Raw genomic sequence first — 25927 nt, forward strand, 5'->3', positions numbered from 1 at the left:
TCTCAGTGGCTAGATTCTTCACTGATTCTAGTTCAAGGTTGGTGCTCAAAATCTTCTGCTTCAAGTCGTATGCGCTCTGTGAACCAAACAAGGTAATGGAAAATGAGTAAAGTTTTGATAGGCATCATAAAAAACATATTGTTCAGAGATAGATTGAGTGTAGTTATAATTGGAGGATCCAACGAACAACCAAACATTTACATTAGGAAGACTAGAAATGAATATAATGCAAGAAAATATATAGATCTAAATGCAGAGAATCCAAAGACATATGAACTATGAATAACAAAAAGATATGGATGGGAGATTTGTTTTAAGAGCCGAGCACTAAAATTACATGATAGAGGTTTGACAATACTAGAAAGTTCACCTCTTCACTATTAGTCCATATAGCACTCAACTCCTCCATCGTAAGTATAACCGAGTAAATCACCTTCGTGAAGAACTTGAGAAAGTTAGAAAAGGAGAAACGCTTGATAAAACTTGAGATGGTGAGTTCATCTAAGGTTGAGCATAACTTATTTATAGAATAAATCCAAATGTTGTATGCTATATCATTAGAAGAATCCAAGAAAGTGCGGTGATAAGGAAATAAAATTATGAGGATAACAATACTATAATTTGTTGACATTCCGTTACAATTATAATATATTTATGGAATACACATTTAATTTTCCGTGTTTTTACATTATTTCGTATAGTTTGGAAATTCATCACTTTCCATGAATGACTTAGTAATTTAATTTTCCGCGTTTTTACATTATGTCGTATGCTAGAGAATTCCCCACTTTCCATGAAAGACCCAGCAATTATAGGCAAATAATTACTCCGAGCAGTCAAAACAGAAGGAGGGTCGATTGCTTAAAGTCTACTACTTATATATGGTGACGATGTCAGTATAATCCGTTGTCGTCCAGCGGTTAGGATATCTGGCTTTCACCCAGGAGACCCGGGTTCGATTCCCGGCAACGGAACTTTTTTTTTTCGATTTTCATCCTCTTTATTTTTAGGGGATATTCCACGTGTCCAAACGGCCTGAAAAGCACCACACTCCCCACGTGACGACAAATTGGGCTGCGTGACACTTGGAGGTCGAAGCTTCTCTCGAACCTCTCTCTCTCTTCTCAGTACCTCTCTCCATCTATCTTCTTCTTCTTCTTCACCAAGCACAGCTCTGATATTCTCAGACGAGAGGTATGCTTTATTGCTTTTCCTTCTCTCTCTGTTTATAACTAATATATTATTGATTTAATTTATTTCTATCAATGTTCCTTTTCCTGTTTCTCTTTTTTCTTTTCTACGACGCCATTGAATATTTCGGTCAAATGCGAAGTACGACCTGCTGTTACCATCTCTGGTGATACGCCGCCGCCGGAAACTGTTGTCGATTTTTTTTGAACTAGATTGGGAGAGACGATTAGGAAGATGTATCAGTTTAGATGATCCGAGTTTTCCTCGTGACCACCAGTTAGCTGAACTCGCCGGAGCTCCGATGCCGGAGCTCTGTCACTCGCTCTGTTTTTTTAATGTATTTTTCTGATTGTTCTGTGATTATACTAGACTAGACTTACAGCGTCGCTTTACTATTTTCCACTTTGAGCTCGCTAGAGAGTGAGAGAGAGTTTTTTTTTTTTGGGAATATTTCTGTGTTGCTGGAGACTTAATGAAAATAGATTGATAGTAGGTAGTACTTAAATGCAGGAATAACACGTTTTTTAAATGCAGGAATTTGGTTTTGAGGTGTTACTCGGTGTTGGATCAAATGGCTTCATCTGCTTTGATATCTGATTCTGAGCCTTGGAAGGATTTGAAGGTAAATCGATACGGTAATTTGTCTTTTTGTTTCTTGATGGTGAGTAATGTAGTATCTGAAATACATGTGGCGTAATTTTTCTGTGCAGGGCCATGTGGAGGAGGTAAACAAGACTCACTTGCGTGATTTGATGAATGATGTCAACCGGTGCCAGGCAATGATGGTGTATGATGCTCCATTGCTACTCCTTTCTGTTTTATGTGCTACACATGAAGCATCTGTTATGATTTTTTTTGTGGTATGCTTATCATTGTGTATATGACTTGTGTTTAATTTCCATTAGTGAGTTTGATGGGATGGTGTTGGATTACTCACGGCAATGTGCGACCCTTGAAACCATGGGGAAACTAATCAAATTGGCGGAGGTGGGTTTGGTGAATGCATTACTTGTCTGCCCTGAAAACAGGGAGAGGTGAAGATATTGTTTTCTAATCAGTATTGTCTTTGCTAAATTGTAGGCTGCCGGTCTTAAAGATAAGATCAACCGAATGTTTGCTGGTGAACATGTATGTTTGAATATGGGTTAATTATCATTTGAACAATTGTGGGGTTACACAATGTAAAGTTACTGATTTTTTATGTGGATATCTTACTATCTATTCTTATTGGTGTTGCCTTCAGATAAACAGCACAGAAGATAGATCTGTGCTTCACGTTGCTCTTCGTGCTCCAAAGGATGCAGCTATCCAGAGTGATGGGAAAAATGTGGTCCCAGATGTTTGGGAAGTTTTGAACAAGATCCAGAAGTTCTCTGAAACAATTCGGAGTGGATCTTGGGTATGTTCCACAATTTTCTTTTACTTATTTTTGATTTAGATTCAAGGAGTAATTAGCTTTGCTTTTAGGTTGGAGCCACTGGAAAGCCACTGAAGGATGTTGTTGCTGTTGGTATAGGCGGCAGTTTCTTAGGTCCTCTGTTTGTGCATACAGCTCTTCAAACAGGTTAGCATATTCATGCCATTGATTGATTCTCTGCATTCTTGGCTTTCGTAATGAAATTGATAAAGTTTGCGTTGGAACAAAATTTTAGTTATTGCTCATTGATTACTGATGATATCCTACAGATCCAGAGGCTGTTGAAGCAGCAAGAGGACGGCGGCTGCATTTGTAAGTGTTCATGCTTTGCTTTTATGAAAATATCTTTTTTCTTGAAATACTCAATGAATAAGAAGCTGATAATATGCCAAATAGTTAAGTCACTGTAGAACTTATTATTTCAGCAGAGAAAAATTGATACCAATCTATTAATCAATTTTGTCATTCAATCATCTATCTTTTTCTTGATGCAGCCTTGCAAATGTTGATCCTATTGATGTTGCTAGAAGTATTGCTGGCTTAAACCCTGAAACTACCCTTGGTAGGTACACATAAGCTATTTACCACCAAGTATTGGCTTTTGTAGCGGTGTGTAGTGAGTTAAAATTTATGTGGATTTCTTACTGTTCATATTTATTTTGAAAACTGCAGTTGTGGTAGTCTCAAAGACTTTTACAACAGCTGAAACTATGTTGAATGCTCGCACCCTCAGGGAATGGATTTCATCTTCTCTCGGGTTAGTGTTGATTTACCTCATTGAGGTCTGGTTTAATAAGTGATAATCACATATGGACTCGAGTTATCATTTCTATGGACTTCACTTGCAAGTAATCAAGATTAGGGATTTGGTACGTCCTGGTAGCTGATCTAGATTGTTATACTTTTTTGTTCAGACCTGATGCAGTTGCAAAGCATATGGTAGCAGTTAGCACTAATCTTACGGTATATAATTTTGTCTTTATTGAATCATCAAGTATTTGGCAGGATATTTACTCTGAACTTTGCTTTAGGTCTTAGCCATCTTCATCTAATCTTTTGTAACTGTTTTTGTTTCAAGCTTGTAGAGAAGTTTGGGATTGACCCTAAAAATGCTTTTGCGTTTTGGGACTGGGTTGGTGGTCGTTATAGTGGTAAGTTGTTTTCCTTTTAATGTTAAAATCTGGAGTAACTTGATAATAGATTCATGATTTTTATTTGCCAATTGCAGTTTGCAGTGCTGTTGGAGTGTTGCCATTGTCTCTTCAATATGGGTTTTCACTCGTTGAGAAGTATGTCCTTCATGATTGTCTCAATTATATTTCAAATTGGGATGATTATTGAATATTAATGTTTTGCTTCATACTTTAAGATTCTTAAAGGGAGCTTCGAGCATTGATCAACATTTTCACTCAACTCCTTTGGAGAAAAATATACCTGTAAGTGCCTCAAATTGTATGTAAAATCATTTTCTGGTGGTACTTGTCTTACATTTCCTACTGGAAATGGTAAGGGTCATGGTGTAGTAGCAAGTACCTATAACAATGTCAGTTACAAAGATATTTTTGGGACAATCTCTCCTCAGAAATAAGGCTGTGGGATGTTAGTCTCTGTGGAATAAATATTAATTCTGTATGAGATTAATGTATATAAACAATTTATTTCTGATGCAGGTTCTTCTAGGTCTGTTGAGTGTATGGAATGTTTCATTTCTTGGATACCCTGCAAGGGTGAGTCTTGATTTCTCTTTGATGGATTTCATTCCAGTAAGCAGCAGTGAATTTATTATCTACTTGTTGATCTTTTTCCTTAGGCTATCTTGCCTTACTCCCAAGCTCTGGAGAAGCTCGCTCCGCATATTCAACAGGCAAGTTACAGTAGCGCTTCCCCCAAAAGTTTCATATTCATTAATCTTGTGCATACAATGTTTACATCACTTTTGAATAGCACTGCACAAGCGCTCCTCCCCCATTATCTTATTCTTTGATCTTTGCTTATTCTTTTAGGTTAGCATGGAAAGTAATGGCAAGGGTGTATCCATCGATGGTGTTCCACTTCCATTTGAGGCTGGTGAAATTGATTTCGGTGAACCAGGGACAAATGGTCAGCACAGCTTTTACCAACTAATTCACCAGGTGATCTAGACATTACATCATATTTTTCATTGTAATGTGAATACTGATTGATCTACACTATCAGTAGTTGCTCCACATCCTTATGTACATGAAATCATTAGCTTTCTTGTCATATGTGAAGGGAAACTGAACACGTTTTAAACTTCGGATACCTATTGTAGTACTCAATAATGTTGTACTCTGGTGTGATTTTAACATCATTTCTTCTTGAACTTCAGGGTCGCATTATTCCTTGTGATTTTATTGGTATTGTGAAAAGTCAGCAACCTGTTTACCTGAAAGGTACCTTGTCCAACACTATTCAGAACAGATCCCAGAATACATTTGCATGCTCAAAATTTGTTTAGCAGTAAATAATTTTACACAAGTTTTCTGCAGGTGAACTGGTGAGTAACCATGATGAGCTCATGTCCAACTTTTTTGCACAGCCAGATGCCCTTGCATATGGGAAGGTACTCTTTATGCTTGCTCCCTTGAGGATGTATATGTTAAACCTAATCCTCTTTTACGTAAAGTGCTGTGGAGTGATTTACAATCTACCCAAACACCACCCAATAGAATATAGGAATGCCTCTTGTAATGGCAATTTTCTATAGCCATTGATTCCTTTCTGTTGGAAAATTTGAGTTTGCAATGGGATTTATGGAAGTAGTGACAGTAAGATATGCTAAGCATTTTAGCTATTTGCAGTCTTTAATTGAGAAGACATATCACTACATTTAATTGTTTATGAATACAATATTTCTACAATGATAATGTCTATAATCAAAAGGTGGTTATTTGTAGACCCCAGAACAGCTGCAAAAGGAGAATGTTGCACCTCATCTTATCCCTCATAAGGTGAGTTTCTTCCTGGTTTGTTTCTTGGCTTACATGTAGGCGTGTCATACTAATTAGTTGCGTCTGCCGCAGACTTTTTCTGGAAACCGGCCTTCTCTGAGCCTTCTGCTTCCATCACTGAATGCTTACAATATTGGGCAGGTTTGGAGTTTGTTCTTCATTATCTACCATTTGTTCTTCCTAAATGTTTGAATTACCACTGTATTCTAGTATTGATTTCTTGCCTGTATCCAGTTGTTGGCAATCTATGAACACAGAATTGCAGTGGAAGGTTTCGTATGGGGCATCAACTCTTTTGACCAGTGGGGAGTAGAATTGGGGAAGGTACAACAATCTTACCAAGTTGATCTCCCAACTAGACTAACTGCTTTCATGGATGAACATATGTTTCATTTTCACAATGACTTGATTGACTTCTATGTTTCCTCCTTCAATTTAAACTTTGCATTCCTCGTGTGCACCTAATATTAACCATGTGAATTTTTTGTTTGTGAAACCAGTCATTGGCGACTCAAGTCAGAAAGCAACTCCATGCATCTCGCACAGAAGGAAAACCTGTTGACGGCTTTAATTTCAGTACCAAAACACTGATGACAAAGTACCTGCAGGTATGCTAATGATCTCTTTCACCTTATTCATTCAGAAATGGTCTTAAGAATTGGCCACCAAGGTTCTCAACTTGTTTACTGTTCCCAATTTTGACAAGGCTCAACGGTTGTGGCTTTAATTACTCATATACATGCAGGCAAGTTCAGATATCCCTGCAGAGCTACCCACACTTCTACCAAAGATATAATTGCGCTCAATTCTGCTGGCAATTTTGTTCCACAAGTGTCTTTGGCAGAACAGAATATTTTTGCGAATGTTATCTTCATATTTTTGAGCTGTAATTGTTGTTCAACAGATAATGCTCTGGGTCAGAACATGCTGCCCAAAGTAAAACAACCGTAATATATCATAAAAGAAATGTGTGGTTACACTGAATCAGATGACAAGTTCATCTCCAGTTAGCAAAGTTTAGATTCTGTATCCTAAATCAACAGGTTCATCATCCATTAGATTTCCCAATCCTAGAAGTCTAGAATTGCATAAACTGACAAAAGCTATGGAATTCAGAATACCAGTTAATCACTTCCCATGGATAATATTTGCATTACAGGAGCATTGCATACCAGTCACAACTAGGAACTGGAAATCAAACCGACCCAGCTAGTTTGTTCCCCAAATGTCCAAAAATACTAGCCCAAATCCCCCAAGTCCCCAATTTTCAAAACCGTAAACAGAGAGAGGCCTAGACACCAGTAGACCCAAACCCTCCTTCACCTCTGACAGTGGAGTCCAAATCCTCAACCTCCATAACATCAGGGGTGATGATCTTCTCTATTATCAGCTGAGCAATCCTATCACCAGCCTTGACCTCAAACTCGACATCGGAATGGTTGAACAGAATCACCCCAACTGGGCCTCTGTAATCGGCATCGATCACTCCCGCTCCCACATCAATGGAGTGCTTCCAGGCCAGCCCTGATCTCGGTGCTACAAATAGAACAAACCCTACTTAAAAGCCTGAACATAATTGATGAGAAATCGATGAACAAACTTGGGAATTAGGGTTAGGGCTTTACCAACACGGGCATAGGTTCCTTCAGGAACTGCAATGCTCAGATCAGTTGGAACCAAGGCCTTTCCTCTCGCTGGGATCTTCATCTCCGTCGCGCTATTAAACCCAAGAAAAACCCTAATTAGATTACAATGATTTCTTATGCTAAACCAACAAGGATGATGGAAATGGGGGGTTTTACCTAGAGAGGTCATAGCCAGCAGAGAGAGGAGAGCCTCGGGAGGGCAAAACGGCCTTTTCAGAGAGCTTCTTGACACTGAAAAAGCTCCTCTCCGAAACGTCGCCGTTCTGGTGGAGCTTGGCGATCTTAGGAGCCGGCTCCGTGATTTCGTGGCTTCCGTTTTGCTGCCGCTTGGCCATTTTGAGAAAATTGCGGCGATGATTTGGGTGTTTGGAATGAAGGGGTTTCAGGGTCAGGATTGGAGATTGGGGTTGTCTATATAGAGAGGGTAGCGCGAGGGACGATGTTACGGGGATTTTGGCGCGAAATATTCCCGCCGTGTCGCAAAGACTTCCCGCCATCTTTCTGATCATGACCTTCCTATTAATGGCGTCCCACCTTTACTCCTCTGGGCACTCTGAAGAAGGTGAAGGCCAAAAACTCAATTTGGGGCTTTTAGATTTGGTTGGGCCCGTAGCTCTGAATATTAGAGGCCCAATAATTGCGAAATACAGAGCCCATAATTTGAGAAACATTTTTATTCAATGGACCTGAATAACCAAAACATTGTGAGGAGGGATGAACCAAGTCAACAAAAAATGTCTTTTTTTTTAATGAGTGATATGTCTCGTGCAATATTCTTATATACACGGCCATGTAAATATACAGTACAATCATAGTCATTCAGAACTATCTATATGCATAACTACTATGAATATATTTTTATTATTCTCTGATCTCAATCATTCACATATTATGGCAGTTATGCGTGTACACGCTTTGTAATATACCATTCCTTAAAAATAATAATGTTTCCAATATTTGTAAAGCTTTGACCAAAATTTAATGTTATCTTGCGTAATTTGGATGTGCTGATATTACCTTCCCAAAAAAAAAGTGGTCATGTTGAAATTATATCCTAGTCTTGTATAATCTACGTCAAACGTTGCATCTTCACATACAATATAAATAATTTAAATTAAATTAAAAAATAAATTATTTTCAATAATTAAAAATAAAAATCGTAGGTAACCATCGGTGCATACAAGAGATATTTTGCTATAAAAGGAAATTACCGAACTGGTTGAACAGTAAAGTAGGTTCACCACCCTAATCGGCTGACTGGTTAATAGTTTTAACCTACCCCCGTCTCTTCTCTCAAAAACTATAATTCTTCCCACTCTTGTCTTTGTCTCTCTCTCTCTCTCTCTCTCTTTACCTCAACCTCACTCTTTTTAGCGCATAAAGGCTTTCTTTGGCTCTCTGCAACTCAATCGATCATCCATGGCCGACTTCACCGACTCCGCTTCCCGCCACCACCTCTCCGTCGCCACTCCGCCCCCGATCTCCAAAGGTATTCTCCTCTCCCATTCCTCCATCCTCCCCTCCTCGATTTCCTCACCCACCGCTGTTGTTCTTCTGGTTATCCACCAAAACCCTAACCTCGCCGCCGCCGGCTGTTTTCGCTCCGCCGCTGCATTCGTCGCTCTCGGAGCCAATTTGTCGGCGGTGCGTAGGGTTTTTGATAGCTATGCTCCGCTAGGGTTTTGCTCTTTCCCTGCAAATCTGATTGTTTCAGATAGGGTTTCGTTTAACGCAATTACACATTTTCTTCATTGATTTTTGAAGATTATATCGGTAGAATCGAACCGAGGGTTTATGTGATGCATAAGTGTAGCGGTGCAATGTGTCTTTTTGTGGCTCCAAATTTATTTTTTATTTTTAAAAATTCATTTTCTTCTTAATTTTTCGCTGCGTGCTATGTGAGTAGTTTAGGCTCAGGGATTAGTTTGTTATTTTTGATCTGCTAGTAATAAAGCTTCGTGCTTTAATGTGTTCATGAGATACTCATTTTATTTTGAATGATTTTGGTGCTTGTTTGGTGGTCAGTCCCATTGCTAAGAATTACGATACGAGCTTTAGAAGGTTTTATTGCAACTTGAGAGCCTGCTAAAAGAATTATGTTTTAAAAGAATTATCTTTCTTGTTCTTGTAAAATAATGAGCTAATGGCCTGCGAAAAAGGTAGTTCGTGTTCAATTGGTATATGTAGTCTTTTCACTTCAATCAGTTTTGGATACTACACTCCGCAACCGGATTGGTGTGATCGTAGTTGCGCATGTTTGATGTTTGGTTTCTGGTTAAGTTTAACATTAGTGTGCAATTTTGATGTATGCAGCTGGACAAGGTTCTGAGAATCCCATCCCTCTTTCACCGCAATGGCTTCTGCCAAAGCCAGGGGAGAATAAGCCTGGAGCGTTAAGCGGGGTGTGTTTTCTTATCACTCTCATGACGTGTATATTCTTCACATCTGGATTCAGGCTTAGTCAGATAGCAGGAATGATTTCACACTGTATTTTCTGTCAGCATGCTCTTTTATCTAATTACAACAAAGCGTTTAGAACATTGTCTCTGAGTATCTTGTTTTTTTTTTCCATCACAGATGCAGGAAAAACCTTTCAGCCCAAATCCATCATTTGGAAATCGCTCAGACACCATGAAATTGTCAGGAAATGGTGATGAGGTTCATGATACCCAGAAGAAAAAGGATGTTTTTAGGCCATCCTTGCTGGACATGGAAAGTGGTGGGCGTCGTGAACGCTGGCGGGATGAAGAGAGAGACACCAATTCTGCTGTGTGGAAGGATCGGTGGAGGGATGGGGATAAAGAGCTTGATGACACTCGCAGGATGGATCATCGGGCGGAAAATGTGCCAGCAAAGCACTTTGGAGAGGCACGTCGTGCACCATCAGAAAGGTGGACCAACTCAAGTAACAGGGAGTCCAATTACGAGCAACGACGAGAGAGCAAATGGAACTCGCGTTGGGGTCCTGATAACAAGGAGGGAGAAGGTTTGCGTGACAAATGGACTGACTCAAGCAAAGATGGCAGCATGCAGGATAAAGGCTTATCTCATGCTGGAAATCACGGGAAGGATGAGAAGGATGGGGATCACTACCGGCCTTGGAGATCAAACTCTTCCCAAATGCGAGGAAGGGGGGAGCCTTCTCATAACCAGACTCCGCCAGTCAACAAATATGTTCCTGGTAGGGGCCGTGGGGAAAGTACTCCTCCAACTTTTTCTGTTGGACGTGGAAGGGCTACCCCTGGCGGAAGCTTTATGAGCAGTATTCCTACAATTTCTCAATCTGTCTTAATGTCAGACAAAGTGGAAATTGAACAAGGAGAGCCTTACCCTTTTAGGTACAGTAGGACAAAGCTGCTTGATGTATACAGGACGGCTGATATGAGATCATCTCGAAAGTTAGTTGATGACTTTATAGATGTGACTTCTCTTACACTGGAGGAACCACTGGAGCCTCTGGCTCTTTGTGCACCAAATCCTGAGGAAACGGTAATGCACATTCATTATAAGTTATTCATAGAATAATTCCGGTACTTTTAGCAGTTCAAATGAACACTTTCATCTTGAACAGGCTCTTTTAAAGGGAATTGACAAAGGAGATATAGTAAGTAGTGGTGCGCCTCAAGTTTCCAAAGATGGAAGGAACCCGGTAGAGTTTACACAAACAAGAAGAACAAAACTTGGTACAGTTGTGCATCTGTATATATGTACATGTGTGTGTTCTCTATTAATTTATTATTTCAAATGTGGGCTGACTTGTTTTGGACGGGATTTTTTGAGCAGGAAGTGGAGAAGACTTACCACTGGCAAATACCGAGTCTAAGGATGAACACATTGTTAGTTCAAAAGGTGGTTTTTCGAATTATTTAGAGAGCTCCCCTCATGAACAGCAATTACTTCATCATGGATCGAGCCTCAAAGCTGAAACAACGCTGGATCAGAAGACATACTCAGAGAACAGGTTCAGAGCTGAAGGTATATTTATGAACCAACTTCTGTGATTTTGAATTGCTATATGCATGCTGGCACTGGTTTGGATTGGATTGATTGGGATCAGTGATTGAGAGTGTTAACTTGTGGTTTCATGCCTATGAGCAATTGGATTTGTTGATTATATTGCTTAACTAGCTTTCTGCAAATATTTTACTCGCTTTCATTATAGTGCTGTATGATTAAACTTGAAATTAACATTAGCCTGTATGTACTCCCTGCTAGCGTGAGATTGGCTGGTCACTAAATGAACTGCTCAATCTGTATGCAGCTCTTAGAGAAGGGGGTCCTTTTAAAAAGGCTGACGAGGCCTCTAGTAGTAGGGAATTGAGCATGTCGGGAGGAGTGACTGCTCATTCTGGAACTCCATGGAGAGCTCCATCTCAGGTAGAACGCTCAAGTACAGTCTTCCATGATTGGCAAGACAGTCCCAGAGATATAAAGTCGGGCGCCCCTCCTGCAATGTCGTGGTCGCAGAGACAGAAGGATCTAAACAATGACTGGGAGAGTAATCTGGCCAACCAATCTTACACCAGAAATGATGCAAAATGGAAAAGCAGTGAAGAGCCTGTTATTAGAAGGCAGCTATCTGGAGTTCTAGATAGGGAACAGGAAGTGAGAAAACCTCAACAGCCTTCACCGGAGGAACTCCAACTTTATTATAAGGATCCTCATGGTGTAATACAAGGCCCTTTTTCTGGGGAAGACATTATTGGCTGGTTTGAGGCTGGATATTTCGGTATAGATCTGCTAGTTCGTGTGGCAAGTGCACCAAATGATTCACCATTTTCATCACTTGGTGACATAATGCCTCATTTACGAGCTAAAGCTAGGCCTCCACCCGGGTTCAGTGCTCCTAAAAATGAAGTTATTGATAACTCAAGTAGGGCAAACTTTAGTAATGTCGGGAAGATTCATACTGGTTTAAGCGAGGCTGATATAGCAAGAAATGAACCAAGGGGTAAACAGACTTCAATGACAGAAGCTGAAAATAGGTTCTTGGAGTCACTGATGTCTGGTAATGCAAGTGGTTCTTCTACTCATCAGCAGTTCCCTTTTTCTGAAGGTTGGTATTTGTATTCAAATTGTTGTGATTTTCAGTATATAGATGAAGGAATCTATTTAATTGATTCAAGTTGGGTGTAGGGTTGGTTCCTATACCAAGCTAAACGATATTCATGTTGTAGGATTTCCCTTTGTCATTTGTTTAATATCTACGACTCAATATAATTCTCATGATATGCCTCATTTGTAGGTTTGCAAGGATTTGTTGGAAATAATTCTCATGGTATGCCTCATTCTGGATTGGAGAACCTGTTGGCCAAGAGAATGGCACTTGAAAGACAGAGGTCTATACCTAATCCATATCTTGAAAATCCCCATAGCCAAAATGTTGACATCAAATCAGTGCTTCAAGGATTAACAGATAGGCCATCTGGCATAAATAATAATGCTGCTGGTTGGTCAAGTTTTCCTGGTCAAGGTGGGGCTGATCCACTACAGAGTAAGATAGACATGTATCATGATCAAAATTTTCCTTCCCAAGTGCCCCTTGGTTTCCAGCAACAGAGATTGCAAACTCAAAATCAACCACCCTTTCCGAATCTACTATCCCAAGCTGTTGACAGTTCATCAACGCAAGAGAAATTACTCTCTTCTGGCTTATTGCAAGATCCCCAACTGATGAATATATTGCAACAGCAGTACATGATGCAGTTAAATTCCCAGGCACCTGTTCCAGTACAGCAGATGTCGTTATTGGAGAAGATGATGTTGATTAAGCAGCAGCAACAGAAGCAAGATGAGGAACTGTTAATGAGGCAACAACAGCAGCTCCTTTCCCAGGTTCTTGCAGAGCATCAGTCCCGCCAGAATTTTTCGGAGCCACCATTTGGACATTTACAGGCTGCTATGACAAAGGGGAATGCATCTATTGATCCGTCTCGGCTTCAGGCATCACAAGAAATGTTTTCACTTGGTACAAATGTGCCAGTTCCAAATATGCAAAATGAGCCCACTACTAACTTTATGGGACTGCCTTCTCCCGGCAACCAAGATATTCGTCATAATATAAGTGATGGAGCAGCCCCGTCTTTATCTCAACCACATCAAGTCTTTGGGAATATTCTTCATCAAAGAAGGTGGGATAATACTCATGTTGGACCATTTAATGATGTACATCAAGATTCGGTGACAGTGACAAATATTGCCGAGAGATCACACTTGCTTGAGGGGACCCATTTGCAGAATTCCATCCCTGATTCCGACATCACCGCTGCTAAAACTGTGGAGCAAGCATCAGAAAAGACTTCTCAGGATGCGGCAACTGAGATTGTTTCTCAGACTGTTGCAGAGTCTGCATCTGTGAAGTCTCCTAAAAGTTTAATCTCTATGCCACCAGGAGGGCATGAGGGAGATATGCCTGAGCATTTCAATGATGGGAAAGCTCCATTTGATTGTCAGGTTGCAGAGCAGGTGATTGAAAAGGATAAGGGCAATGAGCAGGCTTCCTCGGTGACTGAAGTAAAGAATGCTGAAGTGCGTGGGCAAAAAAAGACATCTGAGAAGAAGTCCAAGAAGCAAAAGTCTTCTAAGGCACAGTCTACAAGTGACCAGGCAAAAGGAGAAACAAAATCTGCCTCTTCACAGCAACTAGAGCGGTCTGTGACTGACCTCAATTCTGGGATTTCTCTGCAAAATACAAGAGATAACAGAATCGGTACTTCGGAGTTGCCATCCCAACAAGCTGGAGGCGATACTGAATCTGTTCAAGTCAAGGTGGATTCTGAACCAGTGGAGCCTTTTGCTGTGCAGAATACCCAAGTACATATCGGACAGAGAGGTTGGAAACCTGCTGCTGGTTTTAAGGCAAAATCATTATTAGAAATCCAACAGGAAGAACAGAGGAGAGCACAAACTGAAGTGGTAGTATCTGAAGTACCCAATTCTGTTAACTCGCCAAGTTTATCCACCCCTTGGGCTGGAGTTGTTGCCAATTCAGACCCAAAAATATCTAGAGAAAATGAGAGAGATGCAGAGATTAATGATTTAAATGTTGGGAAACCTGGAACTTCAAATCAGAAGAGCAAGAAGAGCCCATTACATGATCTTTTGGCGGAGGAGGTTTTGGCCAAGGCAAGTAAAGTCACTGAGGTTCCTAATGGAATTATAAGTCAACTGTCTCCACAAGTGATGCCTCATTCAGTACCTGTGGATGATGATAACTTCATCGAGGCTAAAGACACTAAAAGGAGTCGCAAAAAGTCGGGAAAGTCCAAAGGTTCTGCAACTAAGGTTTCAGGAGCAAGCACCGCAGTAGAAGTGCCTATTAGTTCAAGCCCTACTGAGAAAGTTAAAAGCTCCCGTTCTGTACAACAGGAAAAACAAGTATTACCTGCAATTCCATCAGGGCCTTCTTTGGGAGATTTTGTTCTTTGGAAGGGAGAAACTGTGAACGCTGCTCCTTCTCCCGCATGGTCAACTGAATCTGGGAAGCTTAATAGACCAACTTCGTTGAGAGATATCCAAAAGGAGCAAGGGAAGAGGGTTTCCTCTTCTCAGCACGTGAACCAGATTACAACTCCTCAGAAATCCCAGCCAACTCAAGCCACCCGCAATAGTACCCCTTCATGGTCAATTTCAGGATCATCCCCATCTAAGCCTGCTTCTCCAATCCAGATCAATTCTCATGCTTCTCAGTCAAAGTATAAAGGAGACGATGACCTATTCTGGGGTCCAATTGACCAATCAAAGCCAGAAACCAAACAGTATGTCATTATTCTTTCCTCAATCTTCAATCAGTTCATCGTGTTTGGTACTTGTTCCTTTGATTTGAGAAGCTTTTTTTTTATCCGCCTCCAGTTACTATATTCTTTTGATGCAATGAAAATTTTCCTTCTCTAAGTTCTTAGGTACTACTTTGACACGGTATTGTTTTGTTGATCTGTTTTCTGTAAGCAGGGCCGATTTTCCTCAGCTGGCAGGCCAGGGCAGTAAGGGAATGAAAAGTACTCCGTCGAAAGTAACTTCAGCTGGTTCATTAAGCCGGCAGAAATCTTTGGGTGGCAAAGGAACTGAGCAAATGATCCCATCCTCACCGGCCTCTCAATCCTCTCTGAAAGGAAAAAAAGATGCCATGACCAAGCAATCAGGTCAGCTTTTATGGTAATTGTTGAACCTCCCATAGGGAAACCAGGTGAAACTTATCTAACTGTCTTCTTCTGCCATAGCAGAAGCAATGGACTTCCGAGATTGGTGCAAGAGTGAATGTGTCAGGCTAATTGGGACCAAAGGTATGCTCGTCTTTCTGGCCCGCATAGTGTAATTTTTCTGCGTGTGTCCATCACTCCATCTTCATTAATCTTAGTTCAGCATGGCCTCTATTCGTCGTAAGTGCTAGGAATGCATTGAAATTATTACTTTCTAGTTCTGTGTAATACTTGTATATGTTTCTTGTGTCTTATTTGTCGCAATGTCTTTTCTCTTGTTAGATACGAGTGTACTTGAATTTTGCTTGAAGCAATCTAGATCTGAAGCTGAGTTGCTTCTGATAGAGAATCTTGGGTCTTACGATCCTGATCATGAGTTCATTGAAAAATTCCTCAACTACAAGGAGTTGCTACCAGCTGATGTCCTTGATATAGCATTTCAAGGTCAGAATGATCAAAAGGCCACTGGATCCAGTGGTCCAGGTGTTAATTCCTACAGAGCAGATGTTGGGGATCTTGATCAAGATGGTGGGTCATCCAAAGGGGGTGGCAAGAAGAAGGGGAAGAAAGGGAAGAAGGTTAGCCCTGCCGTCTTGGGATTTAATGTTGTTAGTAACCGGATCATGATGGGTGAGATCCAGACAGTTGAAGACTAGGAAGTTTTCTAGAGAGATCCGGGTAGTCGAAGACTAGGAAATTTTAAGAGGCAGTTGTAAATAGTTTTTGGCTTTGGACTGTAAATGCTATTTTACGTTTTAGAATTTTGCTTTTCTTCTGTAATGCCACAGCAGCAGTGCTAATTTTTCTGCTCGAGCAATTTTGTGTAATCGTCACTTGCAATGGTGAGAGACGAACAGTACTGTTATTTTTGTCACTTCAGATCCTACCGAAGTTTAATTTTTCAATCGTGCCGCTCTAATGTTCCATTTGCTTATTTTCTGGTAACACATTTGTAGCCAGCAATTTGATAGCTGGTCAGGAAATTCATGTCATTAGTACTTTTGGCCTTGTACTAGGCCTGTAAATTAAGCACAAGGTAAATGGGCATAACCAAATTTAGCCCAAAAAATTGGGCTACGGACCGGTTCGGTTCAAGCTAATGGGCGGGTTTCACTTGGTCCGTTTTGAAATAAGTAGGGTATGGAGTAACAATTTTCAAGTCTTGGACGGACTCAAAGCCCTGCTCATATAGTATATTATAGGGCCGACATGTAGTCCGGTCTATTCTCGATGTCAAATTTTATTATTAATTTATGAGTGATTGATATAACCAATAAATTATTTTGGTCCAATTGGTAATTGTGTTGTTTTATGAGTTCGACTATTATCTCAATTAATTTTTTTTTAAAATTAAAGTTAAAATATTTTATTATTTAAAAATCACTGGTTAAATGTATGACGGGTTATAGGCGGGTTTTTTAAGCCCAAATTTTATCCGCCCAAAATGCGGCATACACATATTTTGATAGGGCTTTGCCCTGCCCATTTTACATCTATGGCTAAAAAAATCATAGGCCAAGTAATATATGGGTCTTCATATCTTAGGGTCAGCCCCGCCATGCCTATTTTACGGGCCTACCTTGTACCGACGAAATTGTTGACCTATTGTCCCCATCAATCTGTTTTTCAAGAACTACTGAACTAGTTGATTATTTTCTGAAACATGTTGGTACGGACCAACTCTTTGTCCACTAATGAGTTGCAGAACCAAATGTCCAAATGTGTTTATACATGGTTTGCACGAATCGGTGCGAGCTATATCGTTGTAGATGTTCTTGGTAGTTTGAAAAACATAATGCCAGTTTGCTAGTTATATGATCGCTAAATCTCGCACGAAATGATAGGAATCATACTAAATTATTTATATAGAGGAAGGAACCACTTTCATATTATATCTTTCGACAAGAAAATCGAAAACGAGTGAAAAAATTTAATTCGAGGGCCGGCAACTCTAGTATTTGCAGAATCCCTTCATTGATGATACCAGTTTTATAACTTTTACAAACAAGTATACAAGTAAACAACCCAATTTTATGGGTGAAAACGAAATCTACATACACAGTTAGATATCACCATTGCTTGAGCATTAGTGGTGCACTGACGTGAATATAATAGAGATGGATCACACAAAGCAAATACATATTCAAGAGTCGCTGCATCTACATACACAGTTAGATATCACCATTGCTTGAGCATTAGTGGTGCACTGACGTGAATATAATAGAGATGGATCACACAAAGCAAATACATATTCAAGAGTCGCTGCCTATCTCCTTGCTTTCCTTTGTTTTCTTGATCTTCCCTTTCAGTTCCCTAGTGCCCTGTGCAACAAAACAGCATACCAACAAATCCAATCAATCCAATATAAAGACTAAGCTAGATCAAAATCATATAAAAAGATAAACAATGAAACAACCACTGAACACTTGCAAATTAAAAAAACCCAAGAATGAATAATGAGTAAGACAAGAACACTAACAACCTTGGATTGAAGTGGAAAGGGATCAACAACATTGATGGAGCGAATAGACATCTTAGCAATCTCTGAAACAGCAGCGTCTCTCACAACACGAACATCGCTGCTCAAATGATCATACGCAGCTTCAAAAGCCTCCTGCCAAAACCGCGGCAGTCGGGTCCTGCTTCTCCTGCCCGACCCGCTTTGCCTCTGCGTGTACAAGTCCCACAAGTGCCTCACCACCTTCTGTCTGTCCTCCACTTCCTTCATCAACAATCATGTTCATCAAATCAAATTTCACTAATGCAGATATTGACTGAAATCGGTTTCTTACTTACCAGAATATCAAGATCGTCGTAAGTTGGTGGGAGGCTGAGGTCGTCGGAGAGACCCGTTAAGCTGCCGGCGGACCATCTAACTGATCTAAGAGTAACGGAGCCGGTGAACATAGACCAAAAAGCAAGCAACAGTACCGCAGCTAAAACCCAGAACTTGTACCGATTCTTGGCGACAAACAAACGAGCTGCTCTGGACGACGACGACGACGACGACGACGGCGAGCTCTCGGGTTTTCTGATCAGCGGAGTCGTGGCGGTGGTAGGCGATGGAATAGAGATGAGTGTCGGTGGTGCATCTAGGTCTTTCATTCTGTGTGTAAAGCTCTGCTTTACTGTTCAGTACTAAGCTAAGGTTGGGTTTTGTGGTGTGGGAGTAGAAGAGAAATTAAGTTTGGTCCCTTGTGGGGTTTATGTGTTTGGGTTTTAAGGTGATGATCTCATTGTAATAATGGAGTTGGTGAAATGAACCGTGAATGATGAATCACTCTCTTTCAGTCTCTGTGTTTCATAAATGTTTCAGTGACGATGGAGGAGGAGCTTTTAAATTAGGGAGATGATGATGATGATAATGGTGAGCTACCATTCCTAGTGCCATTCCAGATGGTTCTGTAACGACCAGCGACTTTGGGGGTCGATGGGGTCTACCTTGACGCGGGAGAACACACTTCGCCGACGGGACGTTGACTACAGAGAGGTGCCTAACTGCACCGACGCGACGCATTGCTTTGGAGGATTCATTCCTTCGTGTGGTACGAAGGAAAAGAGAGTGATGAATCAATATCTGTCGGGTTACTACTATACTCTGATTTGTTTCAACGAGATTAGACGAGTTTGTTTCATAGCTTCAAAAAATGAACCAGAAATGACGACTAGTCAGCTCGCTCTCTCAATCCTAAACAAAAACATAGGAATCAAAGACTTGCACATATCATGCAACAACGCCATGTACAAAACAACAAGCACAATCCACGCGCAAATGATCAAGTTGAAACAAATCTTTCGGTATTATCCCAATAGGAAGATTACAAACGCGCAAATGATCAAGTTAAAACCAATTTTTCAATATTATCCCAATAGGAAGATTACAAAACCAAACCGTGGTAGGAATGGAGGTTTTCCTTGATAGCGGCCCTTTTCTGGCTTATTTTAAAAGCATGAATGATTCGACTAAACGCCAATTGCCTTAAGAGTACCGAGTCCTGCAGAGTAATACAAAAGCTTAATTTTTTTATTGCAATGATTGAAATGGTATCACATTGCTCCTCTATCTCTTCTTTTAACCCTAAACAATTTGAAATTTCCTTATTGAACGAGCTTAGTAAATATAATTTTTCTTGACCCATGGTTTCCGTTTGTGTATGTTAATATCTGCACCATTTTTTTTATAGTCCAAGTAACAATCGAGCATTATCAGGCTTGTCAAGTATTCGAGTTTTCATGAGTAACTTTTCAGTACTAGGGCAATGGGTAATTTCAAAGCTTGGCTTAATTCCAATATCTTGTAAGCTCAAGAAGCTCTGTACCTCTTGTTCATCTCATTTACACATCCGACCGTCGCTACTACAAAATTCTTCTAACTCGACAGACCGACCTGATTATAGAACAGAGTTCGGAAGAAAATTCACTTTTTTCGACCCATCTTTTTTTTCTCATCCTAGGGTTAACAATACTTCACAGCTTTTCATATCAATTTGATCTTTATTGCTTATTCTTCTTACAATTCAGGAAGCAACAAAGACGACAATTAATTTGATCAACACAAATCCAAAATTAGAACAATGATCTCAGCCGCTCAGAAAGGTGCATATGATATCATGGGTTAATTCATATGTCCAGACATAATAGAGCAACATCATCACAGCGGCAAAGAAAAATCTCTAAATTCCCATTAAAATGTCATCAACAGAACCCAAGTAAATGCTGAGCTCTAAACGATGGAAAATTGCAACAACACTCAGAGACATTCCACAAGTGGAAGTTGCAGACACGTCTACACAGCATCAGATTCTGACCGCCCGTCTGCTTTTCTCATCATCGGATACTTCTTAAGTCCATAAACCTCTAAATTAAATTCAAAGCAAAACTGACACCAAACAAAACAAACCCAAAACAACAAAAGACTACAAAGACTACAAAGTGTTTAAAAGAAGAGCTAGCTTCAGATAATAAGCGGAGATATTGTCCACATTTAATTCGGTTTGTAGTATAAGTGATAGATTTTGCATCATAAGCTTGCCCCTTCTTCTATAAAAATTGATGTTAAAACTGGAAAAATAAAATGGCATCAGGTAATAAGCGAAGTTGAGTCAACACAATGAATCAGTATATCAATAAGCATAAAATTCAATCATCATTTGCCATTTGTTTCATCCAGAATCAACAAAACACATAAACACGTAAATAAATATAGGCAGGTCCATTTGACCCAAAGCCAAACAACATAATCTGCAGTGAGCTGGTAAGCCAACCTAAATCAATATGGGCATCAGTTATACCTCCTTTAGCATTGAAATTTTGCTTCACAAAGGAGAGGGTAAAACAGATGCCATACGCAAATTAGAAAACAGATCACAAACAATTAGACCTAAATCAAAAGCGGAAGCAGCAATGGCAGATCTAGTACACCAAACAATTCGATTCAGAGTAATAATAGAGCTAATTAACAACAAGATAGAGATGAAGAACACAGCAAGTAGATAGAGATTGGGATGGAGAAGAAAGGACGAATGAGATCCGGCAAGGAAAAGAGTCGAGCTTATATAGGGAAAGCTGCGAGAATTAGGGTTTTACCGACTCATATGGATCGGCCCAGTAATTGGGCTTTTTGAAATTTAGGCCTGTTTTATTGAGCCAACTTCAAATGAGTGGTCAATGAACTACTTTCCTCGTATGTTTGCGTCACATATATTTTGGGTACCAAAATCAATGATTCCTCTCTTTTCAGTTCTATGGGTCTCGCATTTCTCTCAAGCTTTCTTCTCATATCTCTTTCATTGAAGAGACATGCTCCTACGTAAGTTTGTTTCGACTATTTTGTGTTGAAGAGTAGTGTTCAAGTTCTAAAACATTGAAAAAAAAGATTTTGCTTAATTGGAAGATCGAAAAACCAATTTCTGTCACCTAGCTCTATGTACATGCATCAATATTAAGCCGGTATCTCTGGGCTTGATCACTTGCACTAGTCCATGCTATTGTTCTCCATCGTCTCTCTTGAGGTCGGAAGGAGGTAGAAAGCACTCCATGGACAACCCATTAACATTGAAATCAACCTCATCAATCTCCCACGTCTCCTCAATCCTTCTCTTTTGATTATAAGCATGTCCATACCTATATAACAAAGCAGACGTCTTGCCACCGTGTGCTATGTTAATGCCATCGACGTATCTATAGTCCCCTACAGAAGTCTCCATAGTTGTCTCCCAAAAAACGCGATCGCCTCCTCTAGCGGCTTTCATTTTCACCAGCTTTGTGTCCTCAAACTGGACAAGAAGCCCTGTTCTTTGGCTGAAGTAGCCCCATATTGTATGGTGGACTATTTCAGTTTGGGATGTGCTTTGTGACTGAAGAATATCTGCCGGCGTTTCAAGCTTGAGTATGAAGCATTCTTCTTTGTTGATGTTCTTCTCTCCCGTGCATACTGCGTCCAAAAACAAGTTGGCTGTGCTCCTCGGATCCAATCCCTGATTAGTATTCAGTAGCATAAAATTATATATCACATTTGAAATATGCATTTACATAATATAGCATACTAAATATCGATCACACAGATAAAGTACTAACATGCATATATGACTGGCTAATTCACCTATGAGCACGGCTCGATCTGTACGTTAACATGAATTACTATTCACCTGAAAGAAGCGACGAAGGGGTCTTGGGGGGCCTTTATTGGCATGAGAAGGTTGAGAACCAGACTGATTCCATGCAACAGCGCCATCACTTCCGGCGCTTACCTTGTAGCCGGAAACAACCAGTTCTAAGCACCACAAGTCGGGATTCTTTTGCCAAAGAACAAATCCACCGACTTCACTGTTCACGTTCGTCGTGGTATAAACACTGCTATCATCGCCTTTGTGCATTTCAGATCCCACCATCCTCACCTGCCCAACTGCACACATACTATTCACGGCATTCAATGCCCCTAAACCTCCGATGGCTGCTACATATTGTTGTACAATGTATTTCGCGGTAGAAGCCTCCTGCATGCATTCAAATCTTCTGATCAGCGTACATAACATGAAGAACTAGCTAGATTTTCGACTTGTTGTTGCTATAACACAAATAACGTACAATGGAACAATCTTTGATGGGTCGGGTGAGGCCATTGTCGCAATGAACCTGAAGAGGGATCAAAGGAGAACCTACAAGCTTAAGCAATGCCATAAACTCACTATTTGATCCTGACGGAAGATGAGAAGTGGCATACTTCTCATGGGACTGGTTTTTCATGAATGCACGCAAATTATGCCATCGCAATGCGGCACTGCTGCCCATAAGGGTGAACATGTCTTCGGGTATCGGCACCTCCAGAACGGTATCAAGGCCATCTTCATTGTCAAGGTTAGGGCACAACTTCCTCATATATAAGAAAAGGGCCGGGAATGATAGAGAGATTGAAAGAGGAAACTGGTTGGGGTTTCCAATCCCCTTTCTCACACCACCCTAAAGAGCCTTTAGGGTGTTTGAAAAAAAACATTGATTGGAGGAAGTAGGGGCTGGTTTTAATTTCTCGTTGAAAAGACTAATTGATCGATTATACTGGGTATTTGACCATCGGGCAATTGATCAGAAACGAGAGAGAGGGAGAGCATACTTTTGTTGGCTAAGGTGCACCTTGAATGTAGGTATCGCCTGGCTACATATATATAGTAACTTTGTCGTGGCCTTTAAATTGATCAGCACACCTAATTGAAAGCTTATAAATATATATCTGCTTACTTATAAACAATTACACATTTATGTTGTGAAGGTAGTTTGTGCGGTTGGATTGTTGGTCTTGTATGGTTTGGTCATGATCATCACCTTGTTCTTCGTGTCGTGCATCAGTGCATGGCAACTGTAAATTGCTTAATTATCTAGGACCATCATGCCTGGAGTTCCAAAACAAACTCTAAATGTCTATATACTCAATAGGCGATTCACGATTCGAGTGCATACAAGTAATAAACATGGTAAACCATTTAAGCTGCATAATAGATATGATGTTACAAATGAGGAGAAATTCTGATATACGACCATGCAGCATCACTTTCCACCACAAATCCCACACCCACATTCACTGTGCATTTTATCAAACTACTCATTCACCACACAAAAGTGTGTGTATAACATACATAAAATGACTCCATCATCTCGATCTACAAGTCTCCCTCGTTGCTGGCACAACAGTTGGCTCTGCGAGCTGAGGGGGCAACGAAAGCGAACTCTGAATTCTTTATCTATAGCTTGTTATTGCTTCCGGGGTTTCATAGATCAAGTCCCGAGTCCCGACTCCTGACCAAATCCATAGATCAAGTCAAAAGGCCAAGATATTCAAACTCTTCTGTTTTGTTTTGCACTAACACGTGTCTTATAATTTGTACACTATCTGGCTGTCGGGTGCTGAAACGAATGTGTCGTCTACTGCTCGTTTACTTGGGACTTCAGACGGAATATGCTAATGAGCCTTGTTTTATTATACTATTATACTACCTTTCACTAATTTATCTGATGGATCGACATCAATGAGTAAGAATGATAAACATGTCATTCCAATTTAAAGACTGGTTGATCTAAAGATCGTGGTGAAACTGATTATACACCATTTTCATTTATTTCATATATATATCGATCTATTTGAACGTAACTGAAGGCTTGAAGCTTAATAGCTATATCTATATACGTGTTCAAGAAGTAAGTAACGAGGTATGGTATTTTCATAGAAATAGATGAACCAAAAAGCTTTATAAAGAAGAATATCAGAATACCTCGTGCAACTTACAGTGCTGACGATTGATGAGACGTCGACATACCAAACAAGTTCATTTAGATCAGAATATACATACATCTCATTAGTATATAATGGGTAACTTCCATATTCAAGGAAGAAAACATAAAAATAGAGTTGCTGTGTTCGTCCTAGTTGATTTAGTCCTTGCAGTTACGAGTGTTGCATGGAATTCGTCAACAAAAACATACGCGTAACAGTGTACTTCTACTGTATACACCAAGATACTGAAATGGAATTCAGTAAACGAATGTAAGCATCGTACTCCGATTTGATTATTTTTAACCAGAGCCATATACTACATCCCTCTTCGAACCTAACAATCACTACGGAATTCCACGTAGCTTTCAGCACTTGGATTTAGCATCATCATGTTCATATATCAAATAGATTTCTGTTCAAGGCCGGCCTACGTCGACTTTAAATATACTACACCAAATCATCCTCCAAGCATTCCCAACTCTGCAACCTACCTTCAACATTAAAAACACTCCAAGCCTTAGACTTGATCACCTCATTCCACTCACGATGGATAAACGCTTCAAACTCAAGCTCAAATTCCCTCGTGTTATTCCTATGATTCAGTTTTGCCGTCCTAAACACAACTCCAAAACCCCGGCGGTCATTCCATCAATTTACCGTATCTCCCCGTTAAACCTGAAAGTCGGCGACGTCGGCTACCCCAACATCCTCCTGCCTGGACCACCACCATCAACACCGGAGCACTCTATCGTCAAGCGCCACGTGTCCTCCGGTACCAAGGCGGTTGACTGCGGTTGCAGCAGAGCCAGGTCATGGACACGAGACGTATCGTACTCCAGCATCGAATTACCGGAATATGAAGTTCATGCAACGCCGCATTTGGCGACTGAAAAGTACTACAATAAGAAGAAGAACATGATCAGCAACCAGAAGAGGAGAAAGAGAGCGAAAGCCAGTCTTCCTTCTTCGGAAGGCAGTAACCACTGGTTTAGCAGCGAAGAGGAGAATGAAGAGACCCCAATCTATTCTTCGAGAAGCTTCTCGACAGACTTTTCTGCCGTGCCGGAGAGTATAAGCAAGGTTTCAGACAAACAAAGTAGCATAACTAAGAAGAGCAATAATAAGGTTAGGAGACTGAAACGGGGAGTTTCAAAAAACTGGAGAGAAGGAGATAAATCGAGTGGCGAGATTGGGAAGATCAAGTCAGTTTTCCAGCCTATGAGAGCGTGCAGGAGGCAGGGGATGGTGAAGGAGAGCATGGCAGTGGTGAAGAAGTCGGAGGATCCATACGAGGACTTCAAGAAATCGATGATGGAGATGATAATGGAGAAGCAGATTTTTGAGGCCAGAGAACTAGAGGAGCTGCTGCATTGCTTCTTGACCTTGAACTCGCGCCAGTATCAAGGAGTTATAGTTGAGGCCTTCTCTGAGATATGGAAGCTCGTGTTTTCAGACACACCCTCAACGTCATGTGAATCTACTGTTTCGCGGATAAGTCCCAAATAGACCAAATGTCGCAGGTGAAGATCTAGGGAAGTACTGTTCTTACTATACCTTGTGTTAAACTTGAGTTTCAATATTTTGATCACTAACAATCACAAAACAAAGCGATCAGATAATAAGACTCACTACTAGCACCTCTAGTACAAAGCTCAAAAGCATTTTACTGACATTTGAGTTTACATCTAATCAAAAGCCACCAATAGTGGCCCAATATCAGAGGAGAAGATAAACACACA

The 25927-nt window shown here is 40.4% G+C and overlaps 7 protein-coding genes and 3 non-coding genes across 13 annotated transcripts in view; 4 read left to right on the plus strand and 6 right to left on the minus strand.

The window, feature by feature from the left end:
- Positions 1 to 1123, minus strand: part of LOC126784762 (uncharacterized) — a 32995-nt gene extending 31872 nt beyond the window's left edge. The window contains exon 1 of the mRNA XM_050510261.1: positions 1111 to 1123. The gene's annotated coding sequence lies outside the window, so the exon portion shown is untranslated. The remainder of the gene's footprint in view (positions 1 to 1110) is intronic.
- Positions 903 to 974, plus strand: TRNAE-UUC (transfer RNA glutamic acid (anticodon UUC)). The gene has a single exon. It is a non-coding gene; the product is annotated as a tRNA-Glu (tRNA).
- Positions 1124 to 1137: 14 nt separating the features above from the next.
- Positions 1138 to 6503, plus strand: LOC126784764 (glucose-6-phosphate isomerase, cytosolic). 3 transcript variants are annotated; one of them, XM_050510267.1, is made up of 24 exons: positions 1138 to 1194; positions 1726 to 1813; positions 1902 to 1978; positions 2097 to 2178; positions 2272 to 2319; positions 2435 to 2590; positions 2659 to 2755; positions 2878 to 2920; positions 3103 to 3170; positions 3281 to 3365; positions 3523 to 3571; positions 3687 to 3759; positions 3837 to 3897; positions 3978 to 4044; positions 4279 to 4335; positions 4419 to 4472; positions 4612 to 4740; positions 4959 to 5022; positions 5119 to 5192; positions 5527 to 5580; positions 5653 to 5721; positions 5815 to 5904; positions 6081 to 6188; positions 6326 to 6502. In XM_050510267.1, exons 2-24 carry the CDS (start codon positions 1763 to 1765, stop codon positions 6374 to 6376), a joined length of 1707 nt encoding a protein of 568 aa, XP_050366224.1. In that variant the 5' UTR covers positions 1138 to 1194; positions 1726 to 1762; the 3' UTR covers positions 6377 to 6502. The 3 variants fall into 3 exon arrangements, with proteins under 3 accessions (XP_050366224.1, XP_050366225.1, XP_050366223.1); XM_050510268.1 differs by lacking the exon at positions 1138 to 1194 and adding an exon at positions 1311 to 1611 and having other exon boundaries at positions 6326 to 6503; XM_050510266.1 differs by lacking the exon at positions 1138 to 1194 and adding an exon at positions 1311 to 1528 and having other exon boundaries at positions 6326 to 6503.
- A 319-nt stretch (positions 6504 to 6822) lies between these two features.
- On the minus strand, positions 6823 to 7729 carry LOC126784766 (deoxyuridine 5'-triphosphate nucleotidohydrolase). The gene is made up of 3 exons (XM_050510269.1): positions 7383 to 7729; positions 7206 to 7297; positions 6823 to 7116 (listed from the first exon to the last, which is right to left on the minus strand). The coding sequence occupies exons 1-3, from the start codon at positions 7721 to 7723 to the stop codon at positions 6872 to 6874; spliced, it is 678 nt and encodes a 225-aa protein (XP_050366226.1). The 5' UTR covers positions 7724 to 7729; the 3' UTR covers positions 6823 to 6871.
- An 844-nt stretch (positions 7730 to 8573) lies between these two features.
- LOC126782434 (protein ESSENTIAL FOR POTEXVIRUS ACCUMULATION 1) lies at positions 8574 to 16329 on the plus strand. Of its 2 annotated transcripts, none has more exons than XM_050507683.1 (10): positions 8574 to 8715; positions 9540 to 9628; positions 9804 to 10715; positions 10798 to 10909; positions 11010 to 11201; positions 11488 to 12282; positions 12472 to 14983; positions 15177 to 15367; positions 15446 to 15508; positions 15707 to 16329. In XM_050507683.1, exons 1-10 carry the CDS (start codon positions 8646 to 8648, stop codon positions 16078 to 16080), a joined length of 5310 nt encoding a protein of 1769 aa, XP_050363640.1. In that variant the 5' UTR covers positions 8574 to 8645; the 3' UTR covers positions 16081 to 16329. The 2 variants fall into 2 exon arrangements, with proteins under 2 accessions (XP_050363640.1, XP_050363641.1); XM_050507684.1 differs by having other exon boundaries at positions 15449 to 15508.
- A 1047-nt stretch (positions 16330 to 17376) lies between these two features.
- LOC126783643 (uncharacterized) lies at positions 17377 to 18774 on the minus strand. Its single transcript, XM_050509148.1, has 3 exons — positions 18221 to 18774; positions 17907 to 18146; positions 17377 to 17745 (listed from the first exon to the last, which is right to left on the minus strand). Exons 1-3 carry the CDS (start codon positions 18527 to 18529, stop codon positions 17677 to 17679), a joined length of 618 nt encoding a protein of 205 aa, XP_050365105.1. The 5' UTR covers positions 18530 to 18774; the 3' UTR covers positions 17377 to 17676.
- Positions 18775 to 20371: 1597 nt separating this feature from the next.
- LOC126785570 (small nucleolar RNA R16) lies at positions 20372 to 20456 on the minus strand. Its single transcript, XR_007671100.1, has one exon. It is a non-coding gene; the product is annotated as a small nucleolar RNA R16 (small nucleolar RNA).
- Positions 20457 to 20497: 41 nt separating this feature from the next.
- On the minus strand, positions 20498 to 20582 carry LOC126785569 (small nucleolar RNA R16). The gene has a single exon (XR_007671099.1). It is a non-coding gene; the product is annotated as a small nucleolar RNA R16 (small nucleolar RNA).
- Positions 20583 to 21408: 826 nt separating this feature from the next.
- LOC126784907 (uncharacterized) lies at positions 21409 to 22801 on the minus strand. The gene is made up of 3 exons (XM_050510454.1): positions 22511 to 22801; positions 22072 to 22419; positions 21409 to 21900 (listed from the first exon to the last, which is right to left on the minus strand). Exons 1-3 carry the CDS (start codon positions 22799 to 22801, stop codon positions 21409 to 21411), a joined length of 1131 nt encoding a protein of 376 aa, XP_050366411.1.
- A 1901-nt stretch (positions 22802 to 24702) lies between these two features.
- On the plus strand, positions 24703 to 25782 carry LOC126784562 (transcription repressor OFP7-like). Its single transcript, XM_050510024.1, has one exon. It carries the CDS (start codon positions 24735 to 24737, stop codon positions 25692 to 25694), a length of 960 nt encoding a protein of 319 aa, XP_050365981.1. The 5' UTR covers positions 24703 to 24734; the 3' UTR covers positions 25695 to 25782.
- The last annotated feature ends 145 nt before the right edge of the window (positions 25783 to 25927 follow it).

The sequence above is a fragment of the Argentina anserina genome, chromosome 2, assembly GCF_933775445.1.
Source record: "Argentina anserina chromosome 2, drPotAnse1.1, whole genome shotgun sequence".
NCBI classification, from domain to species: Eukaryota; Viridiplantae; Streptophyta; class Magnoliopsida; order Rosales; family Rosaceae; genus Argentina; species Argentina anserina.